This window comes from Epinephelus fuscoguttatus, linkage group LG12, assembly GCF_011397635.1.
Source record: "Epinephelus fuscoguttatus linkage group LG12, E.fuscoguttatus.final_Chr_v1".
Taxonomy (NCBI): domain Eukaryota; kingdom Metazoa; phylum Chordata; class Actinopteri; order Perciformes; family Serranidae; genus Epinephelus; species Epinephelus fuscoguttatus.
Genome location: NC_064763.1, coordinates 24,722,126 through 24,738,137, shown reverse-complemented (window position 1 = coordinate 24,738,137; position 16,012 = coordinate 24,722,126). Strand labels below are relative to the sequence as shown.

At 41.2% G+C, this 16,012-nt stretch overlaps 1 protein-coding gene across 4 annotated transcripts in view; it reads left to right on the top strand.

Annotated features, from left to right (window-relative positions):
* The first annotated feature begins 633 nt into the window (after positions 1-633).
* LOC125897939 (spectrin beta chain, non-erythrocytic 1) overlaps positions 634-16,012 on the top strand; it is a 54,338-nt gene continuing 38,959 nt past the window's right edge. For all 4 annotated transcript variants that reach the window (XM_049591447.1, XM_049591445.1, XM_049591444.1 and 1 more), the window contains exons 1-2: positions 634-1,103; positions 13,638-13,825. In XM_049591447.1, the coding sequence (XP_049447404.1) occupies positions 13,669-13,825 (157 nt within the window). In that variant the 5' untranslated portion in view covers positions 634-1,103; positions 13,638-13,668. The remainder of the gene's footprint in view (positions 1,104-13,637; positions 13,826-16,012) is intronic.

Here is a 16,012-nt window from a genome sequence, read left to right as displayed (position 1 = left end):
TCTCACCAGTTAAATTAGATAGTTGGAGAATTTAGAAGGACAGTGGGTAAGATTTAGGTGGAATTAGTGGCGTCTAGTAGCAGTCTCCGCAGACGAGGACCCGTTCCCTATGGAGATATAAACGGCTCATTATTCTTATTTTCTGGTGATTACATACTAAAGACAATATACTTACTGTGTTCTTTTTCTGCCAATGTATCCCCCTAAATCCTACACACTGGACCTTTAAAGCCTTGAAGATTAGTGAGATGCTTTAATGGGCTGCAACCCCATGTGGACTGAAGATGATGCATTCAATGTTGGCAAGATTTTTTCCATGCTTGCATTCATAGAATTTCCACCTTAAATGCATTAACTGATTGCAAGCATAAAAAGCTATGTTAAGATGGAAAACTGAATGGTATGTGGATGTGCATGTTGCAGTTTTAGCACCAGGGACAGCACCAGATGCAGAGCAGGGACAGAGCATCTTCTCCTCTCAGTGCTGTTGCAGATATTGTTGAGAATACTGAAAATGTGCACAGTGTTTCCCATGTGACTGTGAAGGGTCAGCACCCACCCACACACCCACCACCTACCCACCCCCACCCCCCTACGCACACCCCTAACTACCAGCACCACGTCCACTTCTTCTTTCTTCTCCCTGTTGAACGGGAGTAACGTTACAGGCAGCGGGAGTGAGTGAGGTACGGACGGCCCTTCGGATGCTCGGCCGCGGGGGGAAGAAGAAGAAGCAGCAGCTGCGGATATCCGTCTCATACCTGCCTCGAAACGGGCTCTTCTCGTCGCCTATGTTTTTTTTTGTCTTCTTCTTCCCCCGCTGACCGGTTTTGTGTGAAAGCGAGATAAAACAGCCTGGTTTGGTTTCGTAACGCGCTGCACCGGTTAGCAGCGCGGAGGAAAAAGATCTTTTCCGAGGATGCGGATTTAACGGAAAGACGTTAACGGTGTTACCTGGGATTCTTGACCGTTAAAATTTGAATTAGCTTCGTCGCACGCGTCGGTAGCGGAGGAAGATATTTTTCATGTCTGGTGAAATATCGCACATAGTGACGCGGTAGTTAAAATATCGACAGCCTCTGTAACAGAAGACAAAATAAGGGGTAAGCGTGATTTATTTATTATTATTTTTGGTCTTTTATTCTCCAGCAGCACCAGTGGGCTACCCACTAATAAGAAAGCTAATGAGAGAGGGGAGTCTGATATTCAGGTGACTGCTGTTAGCTTACCACTGCTATTAGCTCCCCAAGCAAACATAACGTTTCTGTATCGCAGCTAATGTCATTTTTGAAACTCTGAAAGAGATGCTGGCTCAAATGAACTCATTTATAATTCTGGTGTGTTAGCTGCCTGGTTGAGAAGTGTATCTGACTGCAACGCCTTGCGTTAGTTACTGGGAACCATCCCTGTGTGTGTCTGTCTCTTCTTGCCTTTGTTTGAACCGATGTCAAACGCAGCCACATTTTATCTGCGTGTTCTCCTACATGCAACCAGCCTGTGGATCTTTGATTCAACATCTGCCATTGTTAAACCGACCAAGCCATGTTGCCTGCCCTCTAGCCAGCTTATTATTATTATTATTATTATTATTAGTGTCTCGGCCAAAATGTGCAATAGTGCTGACATCTTGTAAAGCTGCAGTTTTTGCTCTCGACAGTGGGCTGTGTGGTTATGTTATGATAGGACTGAGATTTATACTGCGTGCCTGGCCTAGACTGTGAGTCATGGCAGGGATGCATCAGGTAAAAGTGTGTTAAATGGTTGGCTTAGGAGCAGAATTTCATTAAAAACAAATGCCAGTGAACAAGGTGTTTTGCAAAGTGTAAGTTTGCTATATGCCCAGGAAGCATTTTGAGACCATACCACCTATTTTTTGCAGATACCGAGAGCTGACATTTGCCGGCTACCACGTGTAGAACCATGTTTCATGGCCCAGAGACATCAGCCCATTGAAAAAAATGTTATTGTGACAGAGAGGAAAAACACATGGGCATGCTGATGAAATTAAAATTTTAATATCAGTTTTGAGCCGTTTGAAATTTTAGATTTTTATGTACAATATAGGGCAGGTATTAGTCATAATCGAGAGTAGTTATTGGTGATGAAGGGTTATATTCTAGTATGTTCTATTCTTTTTTTTAATCTATAGGTGACAACAAAAAAGAGCTGAAACACTAGGAAAAAATGCACTGCACTAAAAGAGTAGTAGAATAACACTGGCTATGGAAAAGTGGGAAGCCCTTATGCAAAGATTGACGAAGTTGTATCAGTGCAAAACATCTAAATTTATGGCATTTAACTCCTCATCTTGGCTAGAACAGCTAATAGTAGGTCAGGGAATGGTTAGATGTTTTTTTTAAGGACACTTTTAATAAAGTATTATTTGGCTGTTTCGTGGAACCAAACCTATGCCCTTTCCATTACAGGATGCTCATATCCTTTGTCACTGGTTCTCAGTCCAACACAAATAAGGTTTTAGCCCCTTTTTATATTCAGTGACTGATTTTCACATTAATTGCAATCATAGAGAGTGTGATGGAAAGCCAGGTGTCCATTCTGTTATGTTTAATATGCCTCCATCTTCTCCTTCCCTTTGTGGCCAGGAAACTGGTTTATATGGAAGACAAGATTTGTCAAAATTATATCAGTTAAATTGACCTTTAAATATAGATAAGATGAGAAAATAAGCAATTAAAATGAATTACCTCATCGTTTTAGGTTATAATTATTGCGTGTTAACCAATGTATGTTGCTTTCCTATTTATTCCTATACATTCTGTTTAGCACTTTACTGTTTGGATGTTTTTATTTCCTACCTAGGGTTTGCCCGCAGCACTATTTTATTTATTTTATTGTTATATTGCAGGGATTTATGTGGTAACCATATCAGCACTGTGATAAGAAACAACATATTGCCTTGGATTTTAGCTGTTTTGTTATATTCTGTTGCTCAAATGTTTTCTTTTTCTGATGTTTAAGGCTGTATTGCAGCTAAAATGTAATGCAATTTCCATAAACTTCTAACATAACTAATATTATCAGGCAAGCTTGTGTAAAAAAAAAAAAAAAAAAAAAAAAAAGCCTCATCATCCTACCCACATAGAGACTATACCACTTACGTGTAGTTCAAACTAAATTTTCTACAAAAATAGCCATACCCAAAATAATGTCATAGAATTAATATAGAGGTACTAAATCAAAAAGTGCTCAATATTTTTAATATCAACTGCTCATTCTGATTGTCACTTTTGTTGTGAAGTAGCCTAGATGCCAATTGATATCGCACAGATTTCATTTTTCAAATAAATTAAAGAAGGGGAAAAAAAACCTTTGACTTCTAGTATGTTAAAAAAAAACAATGTTAATCAATCTGGTTACTCTAAAGTCAACAAATACAGGGTTTGTTTACTAGATAAATTTGCCAAATTTACACAAAATTCCCCACAGAGAGGTCAGACCTTGTTTCAGCAAGCTTGGAGTGGTACCACCAGAGGGCGATATGATGACTCTCCCCTTCCAGTTCACCTTGTTGAAATGATGCTCATGGAGCATTGTCTGCAGGCAGCATTAGGTGTGCGGTTGAAGCAGGCCTCATACAGTATGTTTAATAATTAACGACATCCCTTTGGGGCTGTGGATGAAATTTAGCCGCAGAGGCCTGCTGTGATATGACTACACACCAAATGGGGAGATTACAAGGAAAATAACACTGGGTAATTGTGCATCAAAACACACCATGTACTTGGAATAATTTATCAGCCATTGTGCAGTTCTTGTGTTTCTTTGTCTTTTCTATGGCGTCCAGGCTTCCTGTGCAAACAGCCATTAGGACCCTTCCTTTAGATTTTTATGAACAATCAGCCACACACGCTCATGAAAGTGAATCTGCCTTTGAAGAGTAATACAAATGCATTTATATCAGCAGATTTATCAGATATATTCAAATTAGCAGCCTTTGGCACCCTCAATTTGAACTGAGCACCGTTGCTCTTTATGTTAATTACATGCTGACCAATTAGAATACATAAAGCCCACTTGAAAGTTTTAGGAATGAGTTTAAAAAGTGTATTTTTTACTTTGATTATGAATTGCAGCTTTAGAAGATAAGTACTTATTTGCAGGATGGGCATTGTGTGTTGCTGTGATAGAAGTTCTCTGTTGGTAATTGTATATAATTAGAAAATGCTTATCGATCCATTTAGCACTGTATAATGTTCCCAGGAAGAGCGTGTACCAAAACAAGCTAGATAAATGCTCCATCATCTTTTTATTAGACTGTAAATAGTGTGTGTGTGTTTTTTATTTGCGTCAAAAAAATCCTAGTCAGATCATACCTTGTTATTGTGTTCACGGCCACAGGTTGAAATAACCTTTTGATGGAGAGACAGATGGGTTGTGATGATAGATGGATGAGATATGGCTGTTAGCTGGCTGGCAAGATGAACAGCGTTCAACAATAGAATGGGGCTGTGAATGTGGGCCCCCCATAGTGCTGATTCTCAAAATCCCTCTCGAACAAGCTTTTTTCAGTTCCTGTCATTCACACTTTCATTGTGCTGCAGTGAACCATATCACTAACCAGCATACGCCTTGTGTAACTATAGTGCTGCTTTCTGACGTGCAGCTCTACATTTAACATTTAGTTTTTTAGGCCTGTGGAGTACAGTGGAAAGTTAAATATTGGTAGTTATTTTCCAGATTTATTTATTCATTCTTTCACACGCGGTTGTGTCAAATGCAACCCCCCCGAAAGCAAAACCGTCGGCATGTGTGCCCTGTGTTGCGAGGCCAGAAAGTGACATTTATGATGACTTGAGGCTGAAATGTTTGGGTTTTTTAATCCGCTGCCATTAAATAAAAAACTGAAGACGCATTTGGTGCTAGGCAATCCACCCTTAACAGTGTGAGAGAGCTTAAAATGATGAACAGAAAATGGCCACAAAGCTTTGGAAAGATAAAATACCTATAACAATAATAATACTTTTTACTTGGTAAAAATGCTTTTCAGTGGGACGAGAAAATCCCTCAACCAGTGGGGGTTTTGAAATATTTTTAACAAATTGAATCAATTCAGATTGTCAAAAGATATGTCTAACGCTGCAATTTGTTCCTGAAAAGTTGACATTCTGGAGACACATTTGTGATTTCCACTCAAGAGACCATTCCAGTTTATTTTCAGAATTTGAAAAAGTAGGTCATCAGCATGAATATGATTATATCACATCTTTTAAACAAAGCAAGGCAGTATAGATCATCAAGATTATCTCCATAAAAATATCACTTATTTTGTGAAATGAGATTGATTGATCTTGAAAACAACTGGAGCCAAATACACTGAAGAACTGTTCTGAACAACTGGGTCATCTGCATAAAATATGCATTTAGTTTTTTTAGGATAGCTGAGTCATTAATATAAATGTCAATTTATCTTGCATCTATTTTTAAACAGCAGCCAGTGAGTAAAGTAGATCAGAAGTTATTTTGGTGCTTTAGTTGCATTTGCATTCCATAGAAAAACATCAATGGCATTCAATTTTATGTCCATACTACAGGCTTTAAATTACTTATGTCCAGCTTTCCTATGATAATTATTACAACTGCAGTGCGCTGCATAGCATACGAAGTTGGAATCCTGAACACAGCTAAATGCTCAATAGTTCAAGGAGAGGGCAGTTCACTCATCTCCTTTATTTTTCATAATGTCAGAAAAGTAGAGAGGGAGAAAGAATGAGGTCATTACAGGGCCACACGTGGCAGCAGCCAGCAACACAACCACCAGGACATCTGGAAAGCAAGCACAGATTTATCAGTTTTATGCATCTACAGTATGGCATGTTATGTGCTATTAAAGGTTTTTCGTTATGCCCCTAATAAATACACCCACCTGTTTTTAAAGATGAGGTCATTGGAAGGACTTTGTTTCATGCTCACTGCCTCTTGCGTGGGAAGCCTTTTCATGCACAGGCAGAAATTCTGAGGAGTTGTTGCACCTCTGCTTCACAGGGTCACAAAATGTTGCCCACCCTCTCAGGAATCTGAAAAGGGAATATTTCACTGCCAATTCAATATAGAGCCATCCCAAGCAATTGTAGCATTTTTGATTTTGACCTGGGGCAATATTTGATTACAAGAAAGGAACTAACTACCTCTAAACACAGTTGAAAACAATTTTAGTGCTGCAAGACGAAATGCAGGCTCACAAGTCACAATATATTTCTATTAAGTAGCAGCTGTTTTTACAAGATCACTATAGAGAACATCAGGCTGGTGATTTGAATATGGCTCTAGACCTTTTAATGCATGCCATCCTTCAGTCCATCCCAGTATTTCCTGTTTTTAGAGTTAACTTGCAACCACATTAACATATTTTATCGAATTGTTGAAGTAGTCATTGTCTTGTATTGATAGACAGGCAGACAGGCACTATGAAGCAAGAAGGAAATAAAACTATCACACGTTGCACCATTTTTAAGGTCTTGTTAAAGAAAAGAAAAGCAGTACCAAAAATATAAAGCGCCTATGATTCAAAGAACCTCCCACACATGCACATAGGCTTTTTGGGAATCAACAGATGGTTTGAGCGGGCCTTTCGATCAATGATGCATCAGCATCACCACACGCACACTCTAGCAGACCTGTGGGCATGCTGACGGTGCTTACGCTTGCGCTTGGTCTTGTGTGTTTTAAAATGGCAAGAATCAATTCACAGTGGATTAGCCTGATCTGCATGAATATTTCATTCACTGATGTTTTTAATTTGGATTTCTGGCAGCCCCGGAGATTGATGCTGCCACTATGACTTCCAGCCAAATGTGCTTCAAAGCGCAAGCTAAGCTCAGGACTCATTCAGCAACAGAGGCAGGACAGGAGCAGCAACCACTATAGCTTTTGCCTTGCTTTGTCCGTGCTGTGGCACTTCTAAATCTAAATGTGATACAAGTAGTCCTGTTATGAACAGGATAATGCTTTGGATGGGCCAGAATGGCCATAGTGGGAAGAACATCATGAAGATGTATCCGGTGTATCTCAATTTCCCTGTAAAGCACTGTGACGTCTCCTCAAACTTCGAGGCACATATTGTTTTTATCAGTTGTGTTATTAGAGATTACTTCAGGAAATACTTTTAGAAATCAGATATTAAATTTTGTTGCCCGTACTGATTGTTTACTCATGCTATAAGCATTGCATGAGAAAATAAAGTGCAGCTTGGATATGAGGTTTAGGATGGACATTGTTTACAAATCAGCCGCACCTACATTGTCTGTGGACTAGCTCAAGGATATCTCGGTGTGATGTTATTAAATCTTGCTTGTCTTTTTTTCACGATTGATGAGAAAGTTGTAAATGTTCGCAGATTTTGATGAAATTGCCAAAGATTGTGGAGTTATTTATAATTATTGAAGTGAATGGTGCTGCCTAAAGGGGTCCATTTGCTTTATATAGTGCTGGTGCCCAAAACCAAAGTAACATGTCTATGTCCATGTGTGGAGGGCATGCTGGCCGCTTGAGTGTTTGATGAATGTGATGCTACAGGTCAACAAAGGACCTCTGCTGTCCTATTCAGCAGGGCATTCAGGCCAGGATCAGCAGCCTGTGGAGGGGCCTCTGATGCATACATGCCTCTGGCTGCCTCATCTCTGCAAACAGGAAAGGCTCGAACGGCTGGCCTCAACTCTCTGCTGACTCCTCCATTGTATGGGGCCAGTTTGGTGGAGCCGGCTTTGTGCGATGCATTTTGGGATCTGCCTCCCCACCCTCCAGCCTCGTCTGAGTATCACAGGCAGGCAACACAGAGGTGCCACCTCAGCTCAAACTCATTAAAATTTGTTTATGTGAAGCTCTCGGCTGCTTTGCAGCCATATAATGATGTGTTTTCAGTAAAATATTTAAAACTGAATTGGGTATTTTGTGTATCATGGTATGGCTTTTGCTAAGAGTTGTATGGCAAGGCTGATGGCTCCTTTGTTTGACATTACAGGGTGTGTGTGTGTGTGTGTGTGTGTGTGTGTGTGTGTGTGTGTGTGTGTGTGTGTTTGTCTGTCTACCCCAGTCCCTTGGTGCACGGTGGCAGTGTGGCTGGCTAATGGGCACAGGCCTAATTCCCTGCGGGCGACTGATTGTGGACTCTATTTCTCTTTTCCTCTCTCCCTGATTAACGGGTGCAGTGACAAACAGACCAGCTGGTTGAGGGGAAGCAGCTCTGGGAAGGGAGGAGAGATGGTGGAGAGTGAGACAGAAAGAGGTGGTGGCGCTGCCTATCATGCTGCTGCCTCTGCCCTGCTTTCTTTGCTGGTGTCACTCTGCTGTGAGCGATAGTCTGATGTGTGTCTGCCCAGTCAGAAGCTAGGCTTTCGCCTTGAGGCATTTCTCGGTGCCCCACTTTCACTCTTCCTTTTCACTCATCCTTTTTCAGAAGAACCATTCTTCCGAAACAGATACACCAACGGTGTATGTCCCGCTTTCCTATTTTGAGTTTAGAGAAAGCATAGTGCTGTCATGTTTGACTCCATGTAGGCTATGCCTTGTTACCCAGCTTGAAGATATTTCATAACAGTATTGAAGACATACTATTGAATCTGTGTCAGTTTTCATTGTGTTCACACAGCCCTGCAATGTTATTGCAGTTATTGCAATAATAAGTTACAGCAGCACTTATTTCCCCTGTAATTTTTGTTTGTTATTGCACTAGTGTTCAGAGAGTAATGAAAAAGGCATATGAAGGATACACGACAGATTCTAAATCTTTCATTACATTAATGTGTGTCTTTTGTCATTTGTGGATTAGGCCTTGAGGGGATTTTCTTTCATCGAACCTCTTTTATGCTCCCCTTTTGTGCCACATCTGTCTGCCTGCCTGTCTGCCTTTTTTTCCTGATATGAGCAGTGTTGTTGGACGTTGCATTGCTGTAGCTTTGGGGCTAGCATCTGATGTCTCTTGAAGGTTTGTGTATGAAAGAAATTTGACTCGAAAGGCTCCTTCATGCCTTTTTAACTTTGCAGAGCAAGGTTACAGTTTAGGGGTTATTTTCGTTCTGATTTGGTTTCTCTCTGGGAGGCAATTGTACGTCACTCTGCCTAGCATGATTGTAGGTGTTGAAGCAACCCATTTTGTGTGCGGAATACTGATCCACACATGCTGAGTGGGTGGATTTGTATGTGTGGCTTTTAGAAGCATTGTGTGTGTGAGGGTTGGTGGTTGATGGTAGTGCTGGGGGTGTAATAGGTCAGCTCAGCTTGCATGTGTGGTTTCATGTCTGTTGTGTGTGGGAGGATGAGTACAGTAGGTTGTATCATAGTAGGTCAGGGGATTGTTTGTCTGATCCATTGAGGGGCGATTAGTGCAGACACTGAGCCGAGCCTCTTCCTACCCACAATAAGGGGAGGATTGCCCTCGATTTTGCCACTGCCAGACTCTTGTGACCTCACTGGTCCAGCCCCTCTGCAGCCCCCACCCTGGTCCACTCCCACAGACAGATTGTCGGGGGCTTCATTGCTGCCAGGCCTAACCTGGATAGTGTGTGTACTCTTTGTGGCTCTTGCTTCCTTACTGTGACGTTTTGGTTATTTAAGCTGCATAGAAATCTTACCACTGAGCTCTTTCTCAGCAGCACCAAACCACAATCATCCAAATGGTGCCGACCTGCCTTTAATGGTACATTTATTTTGTAGTAATTTGCCCCATAATATGACATGGTGATGTTCAGGAGAGTGAAAGGCCTATTTGTCAAAAGAGATGCTGTTTTTGGACTTACTGTGTTAGTATTATATTTTAGAGAATAGGCTACCTTATCATTACAATCAGATATCTGCATCTGTCTTCAGAATCTGTTGGCAACGAGACGAAATTTTGGTATTGCAACAAAGCTCTCTGGTTTCCATTAGTAGTCGAAGTCCCACTATTTAGCGGCAGGTAAACAGTCAATGTGGAGAGGTGGAATGCTCGGGCGGAAATGCAATTGCAGAACCCATCGGCTATCATTTGCAAGGATTTAGCTTCATGCTAGCTGTTTTTTTTAACGTGCAATCTTATGCAGATATTTCTTTATAGAGATTGGCAAAATGAACGATGCACGGAAGAGGTAGGCTACGCCCGGATATTTGCTTGCTACTCCGGATATCCCCGAAATATTGGCTGTGTCTCCCAGCGGCTTATTGTCATCAGACCAATAGCCGGTGGCTTCAAAGATTGGAGAATATCCAACCTATAAATGAGGGACACAAGAATAAACATACTGACTACGTGCACGCACTCAGGGGGGTGAAGGTATTAGCCAAGTCGTGGGGTGCCAGTGAGTGGGGAGGTGACGGGTCAGGGGGCAGTGTGGAGGCGTTGCTCTGCCTTCTACTCTAATCCCTGCATTTAGTTTCTATTCCCAGCCACTTCTTAATCTGCCACTAATAGGATTTGCCAAGCTTTTGTTTTATTTTTTTATAGCTAGAATGTATGTGAGACGTGTTTGACTTGTCTTAACAATAGCATGGTGTACTTTAGGATTAGGAAGATGGACTTTGCCATGGTATGACTGAAAACTGAAGCCATCAGTGATATTTCAGAAATCTGATGTCAAAGTCTGTTGAAGAAAAATAGTATGGGAAGCACATTTACTTCTATGGGAAAGACATTTTTAATATGTGTTTTATGTAGCATATTAATATTCAAGTGGTTGTTGTATTGCATAGTGGAATTGGCTGTGTTTGATTTCAACAAAATCTCTAGCTGATTTAACATATTTAAAACACAAAGCCCAATGTGCCCTTGTGGCCTAATGGATTTAAATTGCATACCACTTAATGGCAGTGATTTTCAATTGTGGCTTTGGACCTTTGTTGCATCACATCCACCTCTTTCCCCCTTGTTTCTTATCTGCATCTACAGTGTACTGTAAACTATCCAATACATGCAAAATTGCCAAAAAATATTTATTAAAAAACAACACAAAAAGCCAAATATTGTGGCTCAGTCACATACTAAGTTGCCTTAGGTGTTGATAATTACATCAACCAATTTCTCTCTTCTTGCATAATAGCTCACTTTAGGCTTTTTAAATCTGCATCACCTCATTCACTTTTCTTTGACACTATGCCCAAGGATGCTATTGCCTTTCTATTATGTACTTTTTGCACTTCATGATACAGGGGATATATATATGAATCCAGCCTAGCTGCACACTGGCAGTGCACAGTATTGAAAGGTATCAGTTCTGGCAGCTGTCTGTTATCGATCTCCATGTTTGATTTAGAGGATGCATTTACTTTCATGACATGATAGGCCAAAAACGGTCCTGGCAGACACATTACTGACAGCTTTACATTCAGCCAGATAAATCTCTGCCATCAGCTGTTATCGCATTTTTCAATCACACCTCAAGGAAAAGAACAGAGAATGATTACATAGCCTCATTAATGTGCGATGTGTTGCGTAGCTGGCCTACTTAATCTCTTCTCAAGCACCACCTCATTTGTTGCCAAGAATCCTTCCAGCCTCTCACTGTGGCACATCGTAATCTAACCTAAACAAAACTCATCATGACAGACGTGATGGAGAGAGCTTATGTGACCAAAATGTGAGGACGGCTTTTTCAGGGCATTAAATGAATTCATTGAACCTTGAACCAGTGGAGAGGGTTTGCAGTCCTCAGTCATGCTTAGCTTATGAATACCTCCTCACAAATCCTGAGCATATTTCTATCACTGTCCTCTGTCATACATCAGCTCCATATAAGTCAGCCGCAGCCTCTAGACACAACAAAAGATAAACTAACAGGTATTAGCAAACTAACTGCTCAACCTTGTCTATTAATCTGTACAATGCTCTTAAACAAATGGCCCCAGTTAGTTAATGGGTCTCTCTAGTGGTGGTGGGGGGTCTAATCTGTATGTAATTCCCTTATTGGGTGTCAGTGGACAAAGGACGGGATCTGTGTGGTCATGTGCAGTTAGTACTGTTTTTATACAATGGAGTGAAATTGTTAACTAATTAAACACTATTACTGATTGATGTTTGAGGTGTGATGCATATGGAATCGATTCAGACTTAGTATATGAATATTATGGAAAAAATATCTGATTTACTTCCCTTTTGCTGTCAGATAAATTATTGGCTTGACATCCCTTTATCCGTGTGAAGCTGAGGATCCATCAATATGATCAAGCTTTTCACACTTCCCTTGAAGGCCAAAATGTGCCTTTCTGTAACAGAAGTCGGCGTGTACAACATTTCTTGTCTAACACACATAATTTAAATGAATAAGCTGCATTTACTTCTGACTTAAGTTAAATCTGTCTCCAAAATACAAAGACTCAGCTAGTATGAGAATGGAGGTGGGATTGACCTCCTTGTTTATGAACTAGCCTATTGATTGTTTCCATATTAGGGTACCCATAAACAGATGCTGAGTTAGTACAAACCGCAGGATAGGACGGTTGTTGCAAAGCTGGCAGTGAGTGCAAGTAGGGGAACTGATATAAGGTGTTTTACTTTGTGGGTTTTTGACCACTAGTAGGGCTGGCAATCTTTTATGAGCAGGTCCCCATACTGTTTGTATATTATTGTATACAAATAGTATAGGGACCTGCTCATCATTGTATACTGTTCTACCAGTATGTGCACAAGGATGCACATGCATCCCCCAAGCTTCATGTGTTTTGAGGACAGAAGGGAAGTAGCGACTGTATCAGAGAAGGTGTCATTTTTATCACAGCAGAGAGGGAACCAAAGCACCACTGAGTGATGCATTGTCATAATATTGATATTGTGACAAGCTAGACTGGGGATTTTGGTTTGTTAACATTTTCTTCCTCTCATGACTCAGTACCAGTTAATGGACAGGCATTTCCAAGCCTATTTAATGGTTCAATCTAAATGAAATAACCAATGAATGCCACTTCCTGTTAAGTTATCATCCACATTGCTAATTGCAAGCTTTATTTAGTGGAAATATCTTCTGAAAGCATCAGCAGGCATCCTTGAATACTGCTGCATTAGTACAATATATATCGATACTCAGGCACAGTACCACCCAGGCCTATTGCAGTATGTGGTTATGTAGATGTGTTTTTATGTTTGTACTGCTGTGCATTTGCAGTGGTAGTTTTGCATGCTGGGTTTCTTAAATTGTCATTATCATGTGTGTGTGTGGATGTAGCTTTGTAGGTTTTGCGCACGTGCAAGTCAAGATTTAATCAGTGCAGATTGAGGTTGTTTCTGCCATCAACGCTCAGGCTAAAATGAGATTACTGGAGTTGCCCCGGCTTACAGGAGCAGTTATATTAAATTATTGGTTGGCTAACTGAACAACTTCATGGCAGTTGCTGAACTATCTCAAAGTTTTTTATCTCTTAACACACAATGGCAGTTGCACTGTCTAAGCTGCTATTTGCATATGACTGTCGTTTGAGCACATAAAACTTGAGTGCAGCTGTGAGGCTGAGAGGAGAGTGTGGGTGATGTATGCTACACTGCATCATCTGGCCTTGGATGAAATAGAAATAGATTCTCAGCTCCCAGACTGAATCTCCCTAACATTAGCTCACAAACATTTTCAGGGTCAGTGTCAGCTTCTGGTATCACGCAATGTCCTCTCCTCTCTCTGTATGCACTGATGCTGATGCTTTGTGTCTCTGTGTCTGAATTGTAGGTTGAATGTGTTTTCCTCCAGCCCGGACACCATGAGCACCATCTCGCCGACGGACTTTGACAGCTTGGAGATCCAGCAGCAGTATAATGACATCAACAATCGCTGGGACCTGGCGGCAGAGACTGACTGGGATAACGAGAACAGTTCAGCACGCCTCTTCGAACGCTCACGCATCAAGGCTCTTGCAGGTATGCTACACTTCACGCCCCACCAGTGTAGATGTTTGCATGGTGTCAACATGCGCCTATGTGTGCTGTAGGTGGGTGATGATGATTGACAAACATTGGGTTCTGTTTGAAGCATTGTTCTTATGTCACAGTTTAATACATTGTACAACATAAGTGGGGACCTTAAAAAGTGGCTGACACTCCCATTTACAGTTTACCATAACAATGAACTTTACAAAGGTGTAGTATTTCAGACTTAATGTATTCTCATCGATTGATTTTCTCGATTTTTGTGTCATGCACACACAAAGTGCCCAGCCCTCATGGGTTAACAAGACATCAGAAGTGCAGTTGCGGTGAGATATTATTAGGCACACCTCTGCAATCCAATACAAAAGCCAAAAATACTACCCTTGCCAAAACACACAGGCGGCGTACGACGCGCGTCAAAACAGCTGCCCCCATTATTTTCTATTTACAAACCCACACCAGCGGCGGCTCAACATGCGTCGACGTGCCGCGCCGTGGCACTTTACACTATTGTCCTATTTTTCCAGCGTCACCGCCCTTGAAAAAGCGCTATTTTGTACTTCCCAGCCTAGCGGACTGGAGTGTGCAATAGAAATCCGGTTGACGCCCCGCAGCGCAACGCTTTTTGTGTGTGTTGGGGGCGGCACTTGACTTGCGTCAATGATGCCAGAACAGTATGATGTGAATGTTGTTATGACAACTCAAGTAATACTATCAAAGGACTTAACAAGTACATTATCAAATATAAGCCATTGAAACATTCAAGAAAATTCAGTAATTATTTTGGACTCAATCAAACATACTCTAACATTACTGTTAGAGCATATTGATCAAATACTTCTGTATTTAATATAAAAACATCAGTGTTTGATTTAGACAGGCATTTTTTAGAAGGCCTGAACTGAAATGTTTCACCATGTTAACAAGAAACAGTATTAAACAGTAGATTCTGCTGACTGGTAACGCCCAGAGCGTTTAGCTGTATAACAGCTCCTGTAAAAGGCATTCTTACTTAGGTTTTCAGTCACATACTGACACACTTTTATGTCAAGCTTTTGGTGACAGCCCATTTGGGTGGGACCACCAGAAATTCTTCTCTGGCTGTTAGCATTTTTAAGACTGCCTTTTTGGCCTCCATGTATTTACACGACAGTCCCTGACAGCACATTTCTTACGGGCTTGACGGATTACTCTTTTCCGTTTATTTCTGTGGTGAAGTAGACAGGAGAGGCTGTCCAGTGTGGCAAGAAAACCCACATCAAGAGCAGACATTCTTCGGGCTGACTAACGCCAGTAGGCTCTCTATAAATGGGCAGGTAGAAATTTGCTAGCCTAGCAGCAGTAAGGCTAGAAACTACACATAAGACAACACTTGTAAAATAACATGCAACAGGAGTTTGATAAACAGACATTTAGAGACAAAATCCCAGACTAATAGTAAATTGTTGAAATCTAATGAGGCTCTCCAGAACAAGGAACCAACTTTATTTTTTCTCTCCCACAAGGCACAATTTTCTCTTTATAGGGCAAGACAGAAATACTTTCAAAAGGAGGACAAAGCCAGGCAGCTGTAAAGTCAATTCACCACAGAGCAATAAGCAGTGATGGAATTAGGTGGTGAGACTTTAGGGTTAGGTGGGGAAAATCCTCCTTCAATACAGCATCGCTTGAAGATAAATAAACCATCTAAAATGTTCATAATGTGAGTCTGTCCTCTGATTATTTAAGAAAACAACCATCACATGAATGCACTGAGATGATCCAAGGTTTCTGGATGACGTGTGTTTCGGAGCCCGTGCCCTGCCCAAGCAGTGGTCTTATTGAAATGAATGAAGAGCTTGCCCTTGAGAGTCTTGACATCCTTCCAAGTTGTGCAAGTGCATGTGTACTGGGCAGCCTATCCTGTCGGAGGCTTCAACTAATGTGACCCAGGTGAAATCCTGACGGCTCTATTAGTTGTTGTAGTACATCCAGCGTGCATGTGTGTTCATTTAACTACCTTGTACCTTCCTGGTTTCACATTCTGCAGATAAAATCTGTGTTGTTTGTAGTCAAAACAAGTTGCAGTATCATGGAGAACCCACCAGAGGGGAGCAACAGGCAGGAACACTCACACATACACACACATGCACATACGGTTACACACATGCACACACAATCAGCAAAAACCACATGCTC